The sequence below is a fragment of the Daphnia pulicaria genome, chromosome 6 (genome assembly GCF_021234035.1).
Source record: "Daphnia pulicaria isolate SC F1-1A chromosome 6, SC_F0-13Bv2, whole genome shotgun sequence".
NCBI lineage: Eukaryota > Metazoa > Arthropoda > Branchiopoda > Diplostraca > Daphniidae > Daphnia > Daphnia pulicaria.
The window spans coordinates 8,638,225-8,659,654 of NC_060918.1; the positions used below are offsets into that span (position 1 = coordinate 8,638,225).

Sequence of the window (21,430 nt, forward strand, 5' to 3'; positions counted from 1 at the left end):
CTGCCTTCTCAGAAAAGCCGCTACTTTAGAATTTTTTTTAAAAACGCCACGGGACCGGTGCCCACCTCCCCCCCCCCCCTCTAACCAAAAGTCAGAAAATTAAACTTAAAATACGCCTATTTGGCAAAACGCAAATATTTATGGTGGGAAGGGTGCATAAGCATGTAAGATAAGCGTCTTTTGAATCCAAATTTGGTAGCCAGTCCTCTAATCTCCCCAGGCACAGGCATATCAATTCCATGTCAATATGATATTCTAATGTTATTTAGATAGGGGAGAGCGGGGTTATCCTGGAAAAATTTCGTACTATTTCATCGATTATTACGAAATTTATTTTACGAATTGACAAAAAAATGATGAAAGTATAGTTTATGGTTACCCTTGTGTTCCTTTTTTTCTCAAGGTCCTCTGTTGAGAAGTCTCTGAATTATAGAGTTTAAAAAAATCGTAACAAGTTTTGAAAAATAAAAAAAAAACGGGGGTGAAACAGTACGGTTTGGGTGGTCAATTGGACAAGAAAAAAAAAGAACTTGAACGTTTTCGTTCGTTAACGTAAATTTTAAAGTAGAGAAATGTCTGTTCTCTTGTTTTGTAAAAAAAAATGTTTAATTCTGGTTGATAAACACAGAATTTCATTAATTAAAACTAGAGGGTAAAAACTAGAAACATCGGGCTTATTCGTCTGAAAAAGGGGGCGTTTTCAGTATTCTCTATCTCCCCTGCAGTCCAATTTCGCCCCCGAGCGTCTGTCCAAACAAACCACCAGCAATGGTCCTGTAGGAAAGTTGCTATAATGTTGTATTATGTAGATTTATAATTTGAAAATTATCGTAACTAATAAAGGGATAGGCAGGCTATAGACCCTTTTCACAATGCGGAAAGTAAGGATTTTACAATCCGACAAGGGCCGTAATCGGCCATCTTTGTTTTAATTATTTTTCCCCATGTAAATTCCCATAAGAAATCAGCCCCTATGGTTTAAATTCATTTCCTTTTTTTGGTTATCTGAAACTAAAAATATTGCTCATAGATCGTGTTCCCCGATGAATTGGAAACATTTTCGTGCTTGTTATATATTTTGTTTAGTATCTATTGATTATTTTTTAAAACTTTCATTAGTTTGTTTTGATTCTGAAATGCCAATTCTGACATGTTGTGTGTTTGGTTGACTAACAGATAGAATTTTTTTTATTAAGGATATAATGTTTTGTGTACATATCTATGTATAATTTTTCCGTTTTTTCCCCTTCGATCCCTCTTCACCAGTGTTGCCATATCCCAAAATCTCTACCCTTTCTCTTTCGTCCTCTTCCGTCCAAGGGAAGAGAAAAAGCTCACTGGTAGATGAGCCGACTAGAAGGTGGGAGAACCGAGTTCAATACTCGTGGGAAATCTTTCTTTTTTCATATTGCTTTTCATGAAATTCATACTATTTATGCTATTTAAAGTGGATATGTGATATATAAGGTATCGCCTACTAATATTTAATGTATTTAGACGTATTTATTTGCATTTCATGTATGTTATTTCATTATCCAAAAGGTATCATAAACTAGACATGATTTTTTGGATATCATTTTAGGAATTAAAAATATCGAACAGACGAAACCATCTTCCCCGATAATCGAAATTTATACATTGGCCTTCTTGTCAAGTAATTCATTTACTCCTCTGTCGTTAACGCTCGCCATTTCTTCCGAAACCGGACACGGAAGTCTAATCTGTTTTGAAGTCTTTAAAAAATCCAGCTTAATCCTCTCTGACACGCTGGCCAAGTACAGAGCCCTGTGGGACCCCCGAAGATAGAGTGACGCTATCAGATGGCAGAGCATTCACAACAACAGACTTAGAACGGCATGTCAAGGGCAACTCCCGATACGAGAGATGAAAGTCTCTGCATCAAGATCGTATGATCGATGGTATCGAACGCAGCGCTTAGATCCAAAAGAAGAAGTGCAGCACCATCCTCACGATCCGCCGCAGCCAGTAGATCCTCACAAATACATAAAAGTGCTGTTTCGGTTGAATGATTCAAACGGTATGCCGACTGATGAACGGACAGTATAGAATTGGCCGAAAAATGTTCATGAATCTGAGCAGCGACAACCCGTTCAATGAGTTTCGATCTGTACGACAAATTAGAAACGGGTCTGTAATTTGAGAGCTCTTCAGGATCAAGGGAAGGTTTCTTCAACAAGGGAGTGACCAGTGCATGTTTCATCTTTGGAGAGAAGGCGCCGGACGACAGTAAGAGATTGATAATCTTAGTGATTGAATCCACCAACACGTGTAATACCTTCTTCAGGAGCCAAGTTGGTAGTGGGTCCAGACTGCAGGATTTTGTTGGTGAAGACACGATTATAGCTTTGACACTATCTGGGCTGACCGGTTTAAACACGTGAAGGCGGTCGGACTCTCGTCTGGATGAAAGGAACTGAGCATCTTTGAGTAAATGGATGGTCTAGATGGTCCACTAACGCGGCGGCCGCATCGATTCCAAGTCTGATCTTCATGATTTTTTGGCAAAAATAATCGCTAAACTTCATGGCAAGGTCAAGGCCAGACGAGTGGGATGGAAGCGGAGACATTGTTGGCTTGCCAGTTAGAGTACTGACAAGACGAAAGAGAGATCTCTGATCACCCGAGCACTCCATCATCTTTGCGTTCAGATAGCCAGTCTTCTCACGCGTCAAAAGAAAAGCATCAATGGAGGATGGTGGATTGGACAAATTCATTCCATCATGGCTTCCAAGAGGGTCCTGGGCGGGGGTGTAATTACTTATTAGGACCAGTTTTTCGGAAAATTTGCGGGTTTCGTGCAAATTGTCTTTTTGATCCTGTCTGTGGTGGGTGGGTGAAGTAACACTTGATGAGACGAATAAGTTGACAAAAAAAAATCACGATCCGTTCAGCGGATCGTGATATGAGCGCTGTCGATTAAACCGCTTTTTTCGTTTTTGCAGTTCGGATTGAGGGAAGGGGGCGAATTTTGGGCGGGGGTGGTTGGTAAAGGCTTATTTTTTGTGTGTGTTAAGGGGTCAGTTTTTGGAGGGGGAGGAGTGGGTGGGGAGAAGTTTATTTTTCTGGGCTTCTAAAATTAAAGTGTCGTCTGATTTCTTTGTGTTTTGTTCTCATCGTTAAGCAGACGATACGACAGTCACAACCGGTCACAACACACACACACGAAAAAAGACAAACACCAAGAGGGACCTGCCGCTACACTTGCAACTCCTGGTTGTTAAAAAAATTATTCATAATGCAATTAACAAGATTGAATTGGGTCTCGAAATAAAAATAAGGTAATAGAGAAATGAATAAAGTATTCACTGTGCAGAAGAAAAGGGGGTAAAATCAAAGATATAGATAAGAAAACAACTTTTTTAACGAAAAGAAGTTGGTTTCTCCATAAAACGCTGTAGGCGACACAGACCAACTTGGACACCCTGGTAGCACGCCTCTATCTATAGGATGTACGTCGCCCATCTTTTCAGCCGAGTGAGATATCTTAACCCGACGTCCATAGGATTGCCTATGTCTATACTAATGTCGCGCTGTAAGACATCCAAACGGGTACGGCTTACAGCCGTCTTCAAAATACTTAAATTAAAAGAAAAAAAGAAATGTTCCTTGATGGGCGCGAAACATCGTTCTTTGGGGTGGTACTACAGTGCTCTACCTACAACACCACTCTCTAATACTTTTGCACTGTATTTGGTTCGACGGCTATTAATTAATATTAGCAGTTAAAATTATGAAAATTTAAAGTCCTTGTCTTCCTTATCTATCCTGTGGACAGATAATTTGGACATCTCACAGACGTCATGTTACGTCTGTCTGTTAAACGTCTAATTTCTAGACACAAATGGATGTCCGTGATTGTAAGAGAAACGTAGATCTCATACGAAGATAGGACATCTATACGAAGATAGCATAAGGCCGTAGAAAATTGAGTATCCATGTGATATCTAATTTAGGTTGTAGCTAGATCAGATTTGATTTAGACATTAAGACATCTATATGATAGACGATGGATGTCAGTGTGCTACCAGGGCACACATTTGATTTTCGCATTTGCGAAGAATGCGTAACGCAGGATGTTCAACTGCTCCATTGAATTCCCTTTTTTCTATAAGGTGCCGGTGTGGCGGCAGGTCCTTCTTGGTGATTTTTTTTTTAAATAAATCTTTTTCCTGGGAAGAGTACAAGGGTTGTTGCAATTCGGACATTAAAACATATTCATTAGTCATTAAAGTTAAGATAATGCTAATTTGCTATTAAGATTAACTCATTGTATCTGAGTAGTTTTTACCCTGTTTTGTCGTCTGCTAACTTTTGATTTAAATCAAGGCTTGAACTTAAATCAAATCGGAAGCAGACGAAGCTTAAACTACGCGTATAAAGGGGAGACCGGGGCTATGTGGGACACTTTTTTTTCTTTACGCAATCAATTTTTTAAATAGAAGAATTAAGTTAAAATAAAAGTATAGTAGTGATTCCCATGTATTTCTCTACATTAGGTTATTTTTCCATATAATTTCGTCAAACTATGTAATAGTTATTTAATTAAATGTAAAAAGGAAAAAATGAAGGAACAAAATTTTAGGGTTAAACGGAACAGAGCCAGGGGCAAAACGGAACACCATTTTTCTCTGCAACGGACGAATTAAATTTATTGAAAAACGCACTAGTGAAAAGGAAATTAATTTCTCTTTCAGAATTACTTTAATTTTATTCATTCTATTGAGTATAAATGGGGATACAATAAAAAAAGTAAAGATGTATTTTTTTCGATCTTTTTTGGTCATTTACCTGGCAACAGATGGCTGTACCATTTAACCCGAACCCCAACAATAACATAAAAAAAAACTAAATTATCAAATACTTAGAAACACATTTTTTATAAAATAAAAATACTATCTTAAACTAGAAAGAAAACCCTATCAAATAGCTATCTGGGTTTTTAAAAAATATTTATAGAAGTATAAAAAATTGAAAACTAAACGTCAAAATTTTTTTTCCGATTTCAATTTTTTTGTTTTCCAAAAAAACTAAAAAAAAACAAAATTGATCAGAAATCCAGGAAAAAAAGTTTAGAAGATAAAAAAACATCATTTACAATACGCTGTATTTATTTCAGAATTTTAAAACAAATCCTACATATAAAAAAACTTCCCTGTACATTTTAGCCCCGTGTCCCAAATAGTCCCGGTCTCCCCTACTGTATAGAGCGTGCCGCACTGGAGCCACGCCCACCACGTCAAACAGTACATAGTGCTGTATAGAAACAGGACTAAGTACTAGTAGCGCCCCTAGCGGATTATTTTTTTTGGGGGGGGGGGACTTGATTCAGAATCTCGTAGAAGCCTGGTAGAATCTCGCAGAATCTCTAGAATCTTTGAGATTCTGAGTCCTCATACACCCAAATTTTGAGTTGCTAACCTCCCGGTACTATTACGTTTTGTTGGTACTTTCATAACAAATATCAGAGGAAATATCAATAAATCAATATAGCCTAGCTCAACTGGGGTCTTTGTTTCATTAAGACTCTAACGATACACTAAGACCAATGTTCACTTTTACATTTCTATTTGGCTAGTTCCTTTAGTGTCATACATGGTCGATTGGTCATTGGTTGCAAATATTTAAACATTGGCCTTTTATTCATTTTAGTTGAGAAACTAGAATTAATTTTGCGATGAAATTGTGTTATAAAATGTGTAAGCTATTAGGAGTTTAGTACTACGTGAAACATTTACCACACGCCGAGTTGTCGCCCCCTCATGAGCGCGCGTTTTCTCTATTTAACAGAGAAAAAGGCGCGAGGGGTGGTGTTTCCACTTAATGAAAACCTGAAGCTGGCTCGTAAGAGCAAAATCTCTTGTATTGTGTTCGACTTGACTTGTGCTCATATAAATGAACACGGTGTACTTATGATAATGGAAGTGGTGGTTCCTGAGAAGGAATAAAATAAGGTTAGGGACATAATCAGAGAGAGAGCGAGTAAAGATTTAGCTACCTGTGAAGACAGGCTACACACAAGGTGAGAATCACTCGAACACAGGGTCAACACCCAGAGGTGAATAGGCCTGGGAGGGAACATACATTATAATTAAGGTGATTGACATGAATTCATTATTAACACATACCAATTAGTGTCCTATGACACACAAATGCCGGATATATCGTCACACACTTGATACAACTCGAGTGACGTCTCTGAAGAAACATACGACACAGAATTAGTAGGGAAATACAACATAAATTCATGATCGAAATACCTTAGAATAAGAAGAGTGACACACACACACACGCGGGTCCTTAAACCAAGTAAATGGACTTTGGGCAATCACGAACAAATCAGTTTAACACGAGAGAGAAAGAGTGAAAGCCCAGAATTCAACGTGCTTTACAGACGACATTAACTGACATTTAAGAGGGGGAAAAGGAGGGAGGGAAAACGTTGCCAAGTTTATGACGGGATGCGCTTTCGCCGATCCATCCTCCCCCGAGGCCGGCTCGCCGGCCGAGCTGGATTCCAATAGACGTAGTTCCGTCTTCGCCGGAAGACTCCAGTTGTTCCGGAATAAGTTGAGCACAAACACCAAATGGGAGCAGCTGGCACCAAAAGACAATCGCTCCATCGTCACTTCATAATCTCTTTCTAAATTCGGCTTGCGCTGGATCCTCCTGAGAAGGCTCTGGAAGCGATTGGCGGTCATGAGTCGATTATTCACGAGGTCCGGATCCCCTTCTTTCCAGATGATTGGCACCTCGTATCCGACGAACAACCTCCAGGTCTTCTCCTTTGCCATCACTAGAGCTCGGCGGTCGTTGGCTGATACACATCCGGCGGTGAATTCGGTCCCAAACATCTCGGTGTCGCAGAAACGACGAACTTCCGCTGTCAAATTATCCAGGAGGGTCTGGCCAGTGATCGTGCAGCTACGAATGGATGTGACCTGATGGCTTCGGCTGGTAACTCCTCTCACGATCCAACCAAGTCTTGTTTTGCAGGCGATTGGCTCATAATCGCGTCCTTCTCTGGTCTCGCGCGGCAACAAAAGATGCAGATAGTCTATACCTACGAGAAGATCCACCTTTCCTCCCACTACTCCGACCGGAAGGTCGCGGAGATGCGGCCAATTCTGTTTGTTCTTACTCCAGTCTGTGATCGGAGTGGGGCTGGCGACCATCTTCATTGTTGAACCTTCCATCTTAAAGATTTCGCCAGATTCGGCACGTAACTGGAACTGGACTCGTTCGGACTGGTATCGGTCGATGACTCCGCCGACACCATCCACCTTCAACACCTGCGGCAGTCCTTGCAGCTTTAAACGGGTCGCGAAGGTCGTCCTAATCAAGGTGGTGTCACTGCCTTCATCGGCGATAATATTGGCGAGCAACCAGTTACCATCCGAAGATTGCACGCTGAGTTTCAGCATCCCCAATGTCACTCTCTGATGGCCAATAATCCGAGCGATTGAAGGACGGGCTTCTTTCTCTGCCGGCATCGCGCCTTCATGCAGCAGAATATGATGAAAATATCTGCATTCGGGTTGTCTGCATCGCCGCTTGGTTCGAAAATCTTGCACTGGGTGTCGGCAGCTAAAACAGCTAAAACACAGCCGATGCAAAATACAGAAATTGATCCGCTCCTCCACTGAGAGAGCCTTGAAACTTTCACATTCTTGAAGCCAATGCTCCTTCTCGCACTTATAACAGAACGGCTTCTTAGTTGAAACAGCTCCTGCTCCTTCGGACGTATCCACGGATGAATAATGCGTATTGGCTCGACGTGGGAAGTTTCCTCTTGATGTTGCTGGACTGTCTGCATCAACTTGATCCGCTGCTATGCTGTAGGCGTTTAGATAATCCGATGCTCGCTCACAAATCCAAGTACCGAAATCGTTGAGGCTACGAAATTCCAAACGGCCACGTCGTCCTGCATTCCAATCGAGTCGATCTTGCTGATTGAGCCTGAAGCATACTTTCTCGATGATATCGGCTGATGACGCTTCTCCAATCCTGCTGAGGTCGAAGAGATGAGTCCGTACTCTTTCGGCAAAACGTTTGAACACTCTCGGTTCATTCTTGAATTCTAGGCGCTCAATGGCCTGGATGTGGGCGGCCCGCATAACGTCTCGTCTTCCAAATGTCTCCTTCAGCCGTACCAGCGCCTGCTTGTAGGCCGATTCGCCGCCACCTAGGCCGTAGACAACATCCAAACATTCACCCTTGAGGTAATGTTTCAGCAGCGCCAATTTTTCTCCAGGGGTTTTCGGCGTGTCATGTACTAACGCACGAAAAAGGTCAATCCAGCCAAACCACTCGATGGCCTTTCCAGTATAAACGTCCAATTCTGCAGAGACGGCGGAACGGGAAGAGAACTTGCTATGGACCGGAAGTAAACGTCCATTGTTGTAGAGATCGATCCAGTCGTCCGGGGCGTCTTGATTGTCGTTCAGGTTTCGCTGCTTGTTCAGCCATTCTTCTGCTGCTGGAGACCGTTTCTCTAGCTGTTGACTAACGGACGAGTAGTGATCTTGATCTGGTTGACGGATATTCAACTGATTGAGAGCCGCTTGAGCAGCTTCGGCTTCTTCCCAAAGGGCTTGGGCTCGCATTCTAATTTATTCACATTTCCTTTCGGCTGCAGCGACCTCTTCCTTGTGAGCTTGCTCACGCTGGGTGGCTTCTTGTTGCGCTTGGTTGCGCCGGCCGGCTTCCGACGGTGTTATGGGAATAAGGGGCGGATTTGGGACGGGTAGACCGTCGTGCAGGTTTACTACCGATGCCTCTTCTCCTTCACGGCTGGTCAGATAAGCCCGGGCTGCCGCAATGGCCTCGTCGCATTTGTCCACGTAGGTGAGATGTGTGCCATCTTGACGCTCAGCTTCGTCTTCATCTTCTTCAATTGCTGTAATTTCGGTCTGTAGGACTGAAGTTCGGAGAATTAGATCATTGAGATGCACTATCAGTGCTTTCGCGTTTCTCCGTGAACCTGATGAGTTGACTATTGCTGTTAAGCTGGTGGTGGCCCTCGTGACTTGCTGCCGTAGTACTGTCCTCTTCTTCTTCAACGCGATGAAAGCTGCATCGTCCATAGTGGGTGACGTCGATGGACGAGTTTTTGTGGAAGAAGAATCTCAACCTTGACATGGCTGGCGGCTGGCCAATGGACTCCCCAACGGAAGATGAGTAGCTCGGAAGGCCGTGATCAATTCGAAGGAAGATGACAATAAACCGGCTTCAGGCTCGATAACGAGTGATGAAGTGTGGTACAGCACGAGATCGAAGAATAGGCTTGCCTAAAGCGAAGCTGAAGAAGAGAAGAGTCTCGATGTCTAGACGGCTGGTTTAGGGTGTGTAGAGTGAGAAGAATCTCGACGGCTAAACCACCTCGGTGAGGAGAAGAATCTTGAATCAGCTGTGACCGACCAGAAATTCGGAATGAAGCTGAAGATGAGAAGAGTCTCGATGAATTGAAGGCAGGTTTAGGGCTCGGAAAGAGCAACCAACGTTAAACCGCCTGGATAGTGAGAAGGATCTCGATGAAACAAGTAGGATGCAAGAAAAATCTTGCTTGACGTGGAGAGTTCTCCGGTTCGAAGGACCAAATGTTTCCACTTAATGAAAACCTGAAGCTGGCTCGTAAGAGCAAAATCTCTTGTATTGTGTTCGACTTGACTTGTGCTCATATAAATGAACACGGTGTACTTATGATAATGGAAGTGGTGGTTCCTGAGAAGGAATAAAATAAGGTTAGGGACATAATCAGAGAGAGAGCGAGTAAAGATTTAGCTACCTGTGAAGACAGGCTACACACAAGGTGAGAATCACTCGTACACAGGGTCAACACCCAGAGGTGAATAGGCCTGGGAGGGAACATACATTATAATTAAGGTGATTGACATGAATTCATTATTAACACATACCAATTAGTGTCCTATGACACACAAATGCCGGATATATCGTCACACACTTGATACAACTCGAGTGACGTCTCTGAAGAAACATACGACACAGAATTAGTAGGGAAATACAACATAAATTCATGATCGAAATACCTTAGAATAAGAAGAGTGACACACACACACACGCGGGTCCTTAAACCCAGTAAATGGACTTTGGGCAATCACGAACAAATCAGTTTAACACGAGAGAGAAAGAGTGAAAGCCCAGAATTCAACGTGCTTTACAGACGACATTAACTGACATTTAAGAGGGGGAAAAGGAGGGAGGGAAAACGTTGCCAAGTTTATGACGGGATGCGCTTTCGCCGATCCATCCTCCCCCGAGGCCGGCTCGCCGGCCGAGCTGGATTCCAATAGACGTAGTTCCGTCTTCGCCGGAAGACTCCAGTTGTTCCGGAATAAGTTGAGCACAAACACCAAATGGGAGCAGCTGGCACCAAAAGACAATCGCTCCATCGTCACTTCATAATCTCTTTCTAAATTCGGCTTGCGCTGGATCCTCCTGAGAAGGCTCTGGAAGCGATTGGCGGTCATGAGTCGATTATTCACGAGGTCCGGATCCCCTTCTTTCCAGATGATTGGCACCTCGTATCCGACGAACAACCTCCAGGTCTTCTCCTTTGCCATCACTAGAGCTCGGCGGTCGTTGGCTGATACACATCCGGCGGTGAATTCGGTCCCAAACATCTCGGTGTCGCAGAAACGACGAACTTCCGCTGTCAAATTATCCAGGAGGGTCTGGCCAGTGATCGTGCAGCTACGAATGGATGTGACCTGATGGCTTCGGCTGGTAACTCCTCTCACGATCCAACCAAGTCTTGTTTTGCAGGCGATTGGCTCATAATCGCGTCCTTCTCTGGTCTCGCGCGGCAACAAAAGATGCAGATAGTCTATACCTACGAGAAGATCCACCTTTCCTCCCACTACTCCGACCGGAAGGTCGCGGAGATGCGGCCAATTCTGTTTGTCCTTACTCCAGTCTGTGATCGGAGTGGGGCTGGCGACCATCTTCATTGTTGAACCTTCCATCTTAAAGATTTCGCCAGATTCGGCACGTAACTGGAACTGGACTCGTTCGGACTGGTATCGGTCGATGACTCCGCCGACACCATCCACCTTCAACACCTGCGGCAGTCCTTGCAGCTTTAAACGGGTCGCGAAGGTCGTCCTAATCAAGGTGGTGTCACTGCCTTCATCGGCGATAATATTGGCGAGCAACCAGTTACCATCCGAAGATTGCACGCTGAGTTTCAGCATCCCCAATGTCACTCTCTGATGGCCAATAATCCGAGCGATTGAAGGACGGGCTTCTTTCTCTGCCGGCATCGCGCCTTCATGCAGCAGAATATGATGAAAATATCTGCATTCGGGTTGTCTGCATCGCCGCTTTGTTCGAAAATCTTGCACTGGGTGTCGGCAGCTAAAACAGCTAAAACACAGCCGATGCAAAATACAGAAATTGATCCGCTCCTCCACTGAGAGAGCCTTGAAACTTTCACATTCTTGAAGCCAATGCTCCTTCTCGCACTTATAACAGAACGGCTTCTTAGTTGAAACAGCTCCTGCTCCTTCGGACGTATCCACGGATGAATAATGCGTATTGGCTCAACGTGGGAAGTTTCCTCTTGATGTTGCTGGACTGTCTGCATCAACTTGATCCGCTGCTATGCTGTAGGCGTTTAGATAATCCGATGCTCGCTCACAAATCCAAGTACCGAAATCGTTGAGGCTACGAAATTCCAAACGGCCACGTCGTCCTGCATTCCAATCGAGTCGATCTTGCTGATTGAGCCTGAAGCATACTTTCTCGATGATATCTGCTGATGACGCTTCTCCAATCCTGCTGAGGTCGAAGAGATGAGTCCGTACTCTTTCGGCAAAACGTTTGAACACTCTCGGTTCATTCTTGAATTCTAGGCGCTCAATGGCCTGGATGTGGGCGGCCCGCATAACGTCTCGTCTTCCAAATGTCTCCTTCAGCCGTACCAGCGCCTGCTTGTAGGCCGATTCGCCGCCACCTAGGCCGTAGACAACATCCAAACATTCACCCTTGAGGTAATGTTTCAGCAGCGCCAATTTTTCTCCAGGGGTTTTCGGCGTGTCATGTACTAACGCACGAAAAAGGTCAATCCAGCCAAACCACTCGATGGCCTTTCCAGTATAAACGTCCAATTCTGCAGAGACGGCGGAACGGGAAGAGAACTTGCTATGGACCGGAAGTAAACGTCCATTGTTGTAGAGATCGATCCAGTCGTCCAGGGCGTCTTGATTGTCGTTCAGGTTTCGCTGCTTGTTCAGCCATTCTTCTGCTGCTGGAGACCGTTTCTCTAGCTGTTGACTAACGGACGAGTAGTGATCTTGATCTGGTTGACGGATATTCAACTGATTGAGAGCCGCTTGAGCAGCTTCGGCTTCTTCCCAAAGGGCTTGGGCTCGCATTCTAATTTCTTCACATTTCCTTTCGGCTGCAGCGACCTCTTCCTTGTGAGCTTGCTCACGCTGGGTGGCTTCTTGTTGCGCTTGGTTGCGCCGGCCGGCTTCCGACGGTGTTATGGGAATAAGGGGCGGATTTGGGACGGGTAGACCGTCGTGCAGGTTTACTACCGATGCCTCTTCTCCTTCACGGCTGGTCAGATAAGCCCGGGCTGCCGCAATGGCCTCGTCGCATTTGTCCACGTAGGTGAGATGTGTGCCATCTTGACGCTCAGCTTCGTCTTCATCTTCTTCAATTGCTGTAATTTCGGTCTGTAGGACTGAAGTTCGGAGAATTAGATCATTGAGATGCACTATCAGTGCTTTCGCGTTTCTCCGTGAACCTGATGAGTTGACTATTGCTGTTAAGCTGGTGGTGGCCCTCGTGACTTGCTGCCGTAGTACTGTCCTCTTCTTCTTCAACGCGATGAAAGCTGCATCGTCCATAGTGGGTGACGTCGATGGACGAGTTTTGGTGGAAGAAGAATCTCAACCTTGACATGGCTGGCGGCTGGCCAATGGACTCCCCAACGGAAGATGAGTAGCTCGGAAGGCCGTGATCAATTCGAAGGAAGATGACAATAAACCGGATTCAGGCTCGATAACGAGTGATGAAGTGTGGTACAGCACGAGATCGAAGAATAGGCTTGCCTAAAGCGAAGCTGAAGAAGAGAAGAGTCTCGATGTCTAGACGGCTGGTTTAGGGTGTGTAGAGTGAGAAGAATCTCGACGGCTAAACCACCTCGGTGAGGAGAAGAATCTTGAATCAGCTGTGACCGACCAGAAATTCGGAATGAAGCTGAAGATGAGAAGAGTCTCGATGAATTGAAGGCAGGTTTAGGGCTCGGAAAGAGCAACCAACGTTAAACCGCCTGGATAGTGAGAAGGATCTCGATGAAACAAGTAGGATGCAAGAAAAATCTTGCTTGACGTGGAGAGTTCTCCGGTTCGAAGGACCAAATGTTTCCACTTAATGAAAACCTGAAGCTGGCTCGTAAGAGCAAAATCTCTTGTATTGTGTTCGACTTGACTTGTGCTCATATAAATGAACACGGTGTACTTATGATAATGGAAGTGGTGGTTCCTGAGAAGGAATAAAATAAGGTTAGGGACATAATCAGAGAGAGAGCGAGTAAAGATTTAGCTACCTGTGAAGACAGGCTACACACAAGGTGAGAATCACTCGTACACAGGGTCAACACCCAGAGGTGAATAGGCCTGGGAGGGAACATACATTATAATTAAGGTGATTGACATGAATTCATTATTAACACATACCAATTAGTGTCCTATGACACACAAATGCCGGATATATCGTCACACACTTGATACAACTCGAGTGACGTCTCTGAAGAAACATACGACACAGAATTAGTAGGGAAATACAACATAAATTCATGATCGAAATACCTTAGAATAAGAAGAGTGACACACACACACACGCGGGTCCTTAAACCAAGTAAATGGACTTTGGGCAATCACGAACAAATCAGTTTAACACGAGAGAGAAAGAGTGAAAGCCCAGAATTCAACGTGCTTTACAGACGACATTAACTGACATTTAAGAGGGGGAAAAGGAGGGAGGGAAAACGTTGCCAAGTTTATGACGGGATGCGCTTTCGCCGATCCAGGTGGAAAAAGGGGGGGGGAGAAAGGGACTAGAACAAGCAAAAAAATAGAATCTGTTTTCAATTTACAATTGACTTCAATTAATATGTTGCTAAAAATTTGAAAATAAAGACTTTTGTAGACCTTATGAAGCTCCCCATTTCAGACTTTTCCGCTTCTTCCTAGCTTAACCCGTTCTATAGTTATCCTCCTTTAAAGTACTCTATTTGCATATAGCTCTACGGAGCTTCCCCAAACTTAGGGCTCGTCAAAAAACCTATCCTTCCCTTGATCGGAAATATCTTTAAAACACAGTTAGCTTAATCCCACCCATAATAGCAACGGCAAAAAAAAAATCGTCGCGTCCGACTAAAATTGGATTTTCGGGAGTGCCGAGGAAAACGCCTTTTTCCATAAGGTTCTCTTGCGCATTCCCAAACTTTAGGTAGGTACTGTATATTTAAATTTGCACATAAATTTAGATTAGAATATAATTTCTGAAAATTTTTTGAAGTGCTAAATAAATAAACTGTCATCCTGATCATCATGAAGGTTTAATGTTTCCGATTCGATTACTATTTGATCCGGAGCATTCTCCGTAAAAATTTACGAGCCCTCAACAAAATATGACCGCAGTTAAAACAAAAAATACACAGGGCTGATGGTCAAACTTACCGTGGAAATAATAATATAATTATCTGCTCTGAGTCGGGTTAGGCCAGTTATACGTTAGGATATTAACGGTGATGCAACAAATATTTCTTTTCTATTTTAAAAGTAACAGTAGTATTTATTTTTTATAATTAAAAGGGGGAAAACTCAAATACCGAGTATGCCTCACACATTGAGGCTAGCAGAAATGCGGTTAGTGCATTCGCTCATCTGATGATGTGGCCCAAGCCTTGGTCAATTGAAAAAAAGGCTAGAAAGAGTCGGCGGAGAGGACGGGATGGCAAGAATTTCCGAGATTCAAGATTTCAGAGAAACAGAGATGATTCAGCTGAGGAAATAGCGGCAATTGGGCTGAGAAAGACAGGGGAAAACAGACTGGGAAGGAAAATCTGGAAATAATTGAAACAGCGGCGTTGGCTGTGGATAAAATCCAAAGCCTTGGCAAGTGCTCAGAAAGTGACGATAGGAGGTTGAAAGTAGGTGAGATGAGCTCTAGATAAAAAGGACATGTACCGAGTCTGAAACAACCACACAGAATTTTGGAACTTCATTCTTCACCTTGCTAACCACTTCACCACTTTACCTAAAGTTTTTAACATGGGAGCGAAGCACAATTTTCTTAAATTTTTCTTCAAAATAAAACACAGCCTAATATTGTTCTTATATATGCATTAAAATAAATTGAACACTGCATGAATGGGAATAATTTAAAAAATAATATTAGGGCCTGCATGACATCCAAATCCAACTAGTAGGTTTAGTTTTTGCGACGTTCAGACCCAATAAACATGGGCCTGAAATACGCGAGCCTGAATGAAGGCCTGATGAACGTCGTACAGCTAAGCTTTTAGACAGAAGTCTAGTAGCTGTAAATAATTAAATAGTCGTTCACTACTCATAATGACCTTATTCTCACTAAAATTAGGCGACAAGCATAGCAGTTTTGCTAAAGCTTTTCCATTAAGCCAAAGCATCTACATCTATACTGTTGTATACATAGAGTCAAGACCAGAGATAAAGAGATATTTCACTCTGTGTGAAGTATAGCAGACTACGTTTTCCCCTCTACCTCCCAACAGACGAAATTGACTGCACTGCTCCTTTCGGTGAGCTCCGGAAACTTCGCTTTACATGGCTAGTGGTGGGCTAGTGTGTCTTCCGGAGTAGCTCCGTCCCTTAATTCAAAACCAAACCGCCACGTAAAGCGAAGTGTTAAGTGCCAAAACCAAAAGTGGACATAAAACAGGATCCGAATTGCTATCTCCGGCACTCGCATTAATAAGGTATAGCCAACGCTATCATGGTGACCATTTGTGCGACAGCACTAATTTCGCGACGCTAGGGTTTTAGATTTAATTGAAACAAAAATTTACTAAATAGATTCAAAAATTTTTATTGTCGACAAGACAGAAATACGAATTTGGCCAAGTTGCCAGCAAGGCGAGATGTGTCGCGAGAGAAAATACGGGAAAACAAGAAAATTATGGGGAATACGGGCCAGAGGTATAAGGGAGGTATTAGAGGAGCAAGATAAGGGTGGATGACGGGGATCATTAGGACGAAGCCCCAGCTGACCCGGCGGGGAGAATAGGGCTGTCCGTCACACCGTTTTACTTGCTAAAACGCCCAAGGTGCATGAGGTGTTGGTTCTTGCCCAGCGACACGATAAATTATACTACCTGACGTTATATTTTGTGTCCCACTATACGTTATATTTTGGACGGGGGGATTTTTTTATAACAACCTTTCATTAACCGAACGACTAGCAGATGTGCACCTATCTGAACGCCTTCAATAGACCCTAGGGTCCTGGACAACAAAGAACGGTGAATGTTGATTGATCTATACGATTTTTCCTGACGCTACTAAGACGGCGTGAAACTGCAAAAGTTTGGTAAAATCTACCGAAAAGGGATCTGTATCCCTCCTCACACACCAATGTGTCCAATTCCGTCATGCGAAATCGTAATTCGCGAGGGTCCATGGTCGGTTTCCACGAGAAGATCGACCACCTTTGACGAAAAGCCCCTGGCACCAAACTGTCGCCGGACAGTCTCCATATGACTAGGTGAAGCGCGTCGGATATCAACAACGGGTGTGGCTCGTTCAGTGCCGATGTCACTATAGATCCGGTTTCTTCTGCTGGAGTGGAATCACTATGTCGCATGCTCAAGTAGCACAGGGAACCATGACACAAGCACAAGGCTTCGTCAATGGTGCAATCCTTTTTATTCTTCTGGTTTCTGCCTTTCCCGACCAAACCGCAGCCGATGGTGTCATTATTGACCAGTATTCTGATGACACAAACGGCCGAATCACCTTCCAACTAAACTCTAAGGACAACCACTCTGACCAACGAGCTGCCATTGCAAACCTTGGTCACTGGACTCGTCGCACTGATCGATGGCTTTTTGATCAACACGTCATCCTCAACCTTTCCAAGTGTCTCGTCTTCTATGCCATCTCACCTAATCAAGACCACAAACTTGCCCCTCTACCGTTGGACATGGGCTCCGGCATTCTTCACCCGGCTGCTGAAATCAAACACCTTGGCGTCACATTTGATTCTCATCTTTCGATGTCCTTCCACATTCGCAATATTTGTTGGTCCTCTTTCTTTCACTTGTGGCGTATTAGCAAAGTTCGGCGCTTTCTCGATCCTCTTACTACTAAGTGCCTGGTTCAGTCTCTTGTCCTCTCTCGCGTTGACTATGCCTGTTCTCTTTTCGTTGGTCTTCCTAGCACTTTGCTCTCTAAGCTGCAGTGCGTGATAAACGCTTCCGCTCGTCTCATTCTTGGTGTGAGGAAGAGAGACAGCATTCGTTCCCATCTGCGCTCCCTTAATTGGCTATGTGTAAACGACAGAATCACTTTTCGTATTGCCACCCTGACTTATCGCTGTTTAAATGGCTCTGCACCTTCTTACCTGGCTCGTCTAATCATTCCTCTAGAAAACTCACGCAGCCTACGCTCATCTTCATCTGCTCTACTTCGCGTTCCTCGTACTCGCCATGTTAATCTTGGTGATCGATCTTTTGCAAAGATCGCTCCTTCCATCTGTAACTGACTCCCTTTTGCTGTTCGTAATGCCCCCACACTCCCCAAGTTTCGTTCTCTTTTATTCAAACATCCTTTCGACTGATGTGTGTTATGCTTTTTCTGTGACTCTTACCATGACTTTTCCGCGTCATTAGAACTTTATTTGGATAATGGGCGTTATAAATTATTTAAAAAAAATAAATCAAATCAAATCAAAACCAGGCCTGACTTTCCCATACGGCAAAAATTAAAACTACGTCAGCTCTTTCCAATCTAGCGATTTCCAAACATTGGAAAATTAGCGTGAATTGGGGGGGGGGGAAGATACCCCAAAAGACCATTCCAGTTGACTGAAAAGGCATTGGTATTCGACGCTTGCGGTTGCGGCCACCACGAAAAGAAGGAGGGAAGCAGTGCGTTCCAGAAGGACGAAAACATGTCAACTTTGAATGGCCAAATTTTTTTAACGAGACCAAAATATGGCTGGATTTAATTTTCAATCGCTTACATCCGGTCCAGCAAGAGATTCCTCGTCAGCAATACATTCAGCTTTCCGCTAAAATGAACCACTTCGATTGCAATATTCCGGCTTTAACACCAATCTGTCAGAGTGGTTGATAATTGCGTCAACGCTTTGTACCTGAGACCGCCGCCGTGATTAATATAAGCCACCACCATGCCATTGTCCAAATAAATTATTTCCCCCAAACTTTCCGATACCTTCGCGAATGACTGTAGGGTAGAGCGGGGTCACAAAGGACACGTAGCAGTTACGGGTCTTGGTGATGATGAACTGGGGGGGATACTGGGATGTTGGAAATGTCAATTTCAATACGTGACAAAAAATCATTGTGAAATTCTTATAAATACACAAGTTATAGAGGAAAAAATTGGACTGTCTTTTCATTTCATTTACTTAAATTTTTTTGGAATTGCCCACGCAACGACTCGTCCAAATTTAAATAATAGTTAAAGTAGCTAGTTTATTCATTTACTTACACAGATCCGGTATACATTTTTTTACGGATTATGGTTTAAGAGTTGTGAATCATCTAAAAATGAACCCTCATTGATGGGGATAATACTGGGTTCGGTTTTGGTGGTAAAATGGGACGAAATAGATTGTTTATGGGCGGAGCCTAAGTTGAGTGGAGGAGTTGTTTTTCGCCAAGAAACTTTGCTTATCAGGCGCAGAATATTCGAAATGGATTGATAAACATATTTCAAGTTAATTGAGTTTATTATAATGAGTTTCAAAAGTGTTTTTGGCTTTGAAAATGTTTTTTTTACTAACAGTTGATAAAGAATCGATCACGCAACATCTAATATCCCCCTCCCACATCTCCATCTGGTATCGAAATTGTCCAGTCCCCCCTTCCAATTTCATTCGTTAATTTTCTCCATGTTAAGTTATTTTTTTGAAATTTAATCTACGCTACAATAGAAGTTCTATTGAGTAGTATTTAGTTAAAATTTTTGGAACCATAGATAACTAGAAACTTTTAGTGGAATTAACCGTGGCCATTATGGGACACCCTCTTTCCTGTTTTACCCCCACATTTTCCCTCAACAACAATTTTTTCTCCTATTTTTTGAAATTCATTAACTCGTAAACCATGGATGGCGATTTTTCCATGTTTGGTGCAGCCAAAACCCCAAACATTGGCAATTTAGAGGTTATTTTTGTTAAGGAGCCAAGGAAGGAAGAATACAGTGGGGGGGAGGAAAGGGTTTGTCCCCCTTTTTTTCACTCTCCTTTGTCTTTCCATTCGTACCCCTTTCTTCCCCTTGCTTAAAGGAAAAAACCAAAACAAGCCAGGCCTTTGGGGTTGTGGCTGAAAAACACAAGATAGCAACCTCGAACCACTCTATAGAATGCCTGCATCCTGCTAAAATGAGACTGCGGAAAAGTTATCGTAGGTATGCACACGTAAAGTTGCCCATGATCGACGCATCCTCCCGTAATCAAATTTTCCTCGTCCTTTCCAGGACATCATCGCATTTGGTCTTAACTGTGTTGCCTTGTCCGACGGCAATGAAAAGGAAAGCCTGACCGAATTAATACTCAGACCCAGATGTTATATTACTTGCGATGGTTCTACAATTGATATCTCCCAACTGATGAAGAAACCAAGATTTTGCAATAACGGAACTACCCTATCTACTTCGGCTTTAGTTCTATCCTTTGATATTATCATTATTTATATATCATCAAGATAAACAATGAAACGCATGCCCTGCCTTCTCAGAAAAGCCGCTACTTTAGAATTTTTTTTTAAAACGCCACGGGACCGGTGCCCACCTCCCCCCCCCCCTCTAACCAAAAGTCAGAAAATTAAACTTAAAATACGCCTATTTGGCAAAACGCAAATATTTATGGTGGGAAGGGTGCATAAGCATGTAAGATAAGCGTCTTTTGAATCCAAATTTGGTAGCCAGTCCTCTAATCTCCCCAGGCACAGGCATATCAATTCCATGTCAATATGATATTCTAATGTTATTTAGATAGGGGAGAGCGGGGTTATCCTGGAAAAATTTCGTACTATTTCATCGATTATTACGAAATTTATTTTACGAATTGACAAAAAAATGATGAAAGTATAGTTTATGGTTACCCTTGTGTTCCTTTTTTTCTCAAGGTCCTCTGTTGAGAAGTCTCTGAATTATAGAGTTAAAAAAAATCGTAACAAGTTTTGAAAAATAAAAAAAAACGGGGGTGAAACAGTACGGTTTGGGTGGTCAATTGGACAAGAAAAAAAAAAGAACTTGAACGTTTTCGTTCGTTAACGTAAATTTTAAAGTAGAGAAATGTCTGTTCTCTTGTTTTGTAAAAAAAAATGTTTAATTCTGGTTGATAAACACAGAATTTCATTAATTAAAACTAGAGGGTAAAAACTAGAAACATCGGGCTTATTCGTCTGAAAAAGGGGGCGTTTTCAGTATTCTCTATCTCCCCTGCAGTCCAATTTCGCCCCCGAGCGTCTGTCCAAACAAACCACCAGCAATGGTCCTGTAGGAAAGTTGCTATAATGTTGTATTATGTAGATTTATAATTTGAAAATTATCGTAACTAATAAAGGGATAGGCAGGCTATAGACCTTTTTCACAATGCGGAAAGTAAGGATTTTACAATCCGACAAGGGCCGTAATCGGCCATCTTTGTTTTAATTATTTTTCCCCATGTAAATTCCCATAAGAAATCAGGGCCCCTGTGGTTTAAATTCATTTCCTTTTTTTGGTTATCTGAAACTAAAAATATTGCTCATAGGTCGTGTTCCCCGATGAATTGGAAACATTTTCGTGCTTGTTATATATTTTGTTTAGTATCTATTGATTATTTTTTAAAACTTTCATTAGTTTGTTTTGATTCTGAAATGCCAATTCTGACATGTTGTGTGTTTGGTTGACTAACAGATAGAATTTTTTTTATTAAGGATATAATGTTTTGTGTACATATCTATGTATAATTTTTCCGTTTTTTCCCCTTCGATCCCTCTTCACCAGTGTTGCCATATCCCAAAATCTCTACCCTTTCTCTTTCGTCCTCTTCCGTCCAAGGGAAGAGAAAAAGCTCACTGGTAGATGAGCCGACTAGAAGGTGGGATAACCGAGTTCAATAATCGTGGGAAATCTTTCTTTTTTCATATTGCTTTTCATGAAATTCA

The 21,430-nt window shown here is 42.8% G+C and overlaps 2 protein-coding genes and 2 long non-coding RNA genes across 4 annotated transcripts; 1 reads left to right on the forward strand and 3 right to left on the reverse strand.

The window, feature by feature from the left end:
* Positions 1 to 5,863: 5,863 nt before the first annotated feature.
* Positions 5,864 to 6,647, reverse strand: LOC124343099. Its single transcript, XR_006919157.1, has 3 exons — positions 6,279 to 6,647; positions 6,017 to 6,216; positions 5,864 to 5,952 (listed from the first exon to the last, which is right to left on the reverse strand). It is a non-coding gene; the product is annotated as an uncharacterized LOC124343099 (long non-coding RNA).
* Positions 6,648 to 10,151: 3,504 nt separating this feature from the next.
* On the reverse strand, positions 10,152 to 11,300 carry LOC124342068. Its single transcript, XM_046795039.1, has one exon. It carries the CDS (start codon positions 11,298 to 11,300, stop codon positions 10,152 to 10,154), a length of 1,149 nt encoding a protein of 382 aa, XP_046650995.1.
* Positions 11,301 to 13,441: 2,141 nt separating this feature from the next.
* On the reverse strand, positions 13,442 to 13,995 carry LOC124343097. The gene is made up of 4 exons (XR_006919155.1): positions 13,857 to 13,995; positions 13,725 to 13,794; positions 13,595 to 13,664; positions 13,442 to 13,530 (listed from the first exon to the last, which is right to left on the reverse strand). It is a non-coding gene; the product is annotated as an uncharacterized LOC124343097 (long non-coding RNA).
* Positions 13,996 to 16,884: 2,889 nt separating this feature from the next.
* Positions 16,885 to 17,793, forward strand: LOC124342069. The gene has a single exon (XM_046795040.1). The coding sequence runs from the start codon at positions 16,885 to 16,887 to the stop codon at positions 17,791 to 17,793; it is 909 nt and encodes a 302-aa protein (XP_046650996.1).
* Positions 17,794 to 21,430: the final 3,637 nt, after the last annotated feature.

Coding starts and splice junctions, on each gene's coding strand:
- LOC124342068 (XM_046795039.1), bottom strand. CDS start 11,300: ATGCCGGCAGAGAAAGAAGCCCGTCCTTCAATCGCTCGGATTATTGGC.
- LOC124342069 (XM_046795040.1), top strand. CDS start 16,885: ATGTCGCATGCTCAAGTAGCACAGGGAACCATGACACAAGCACAAGGC.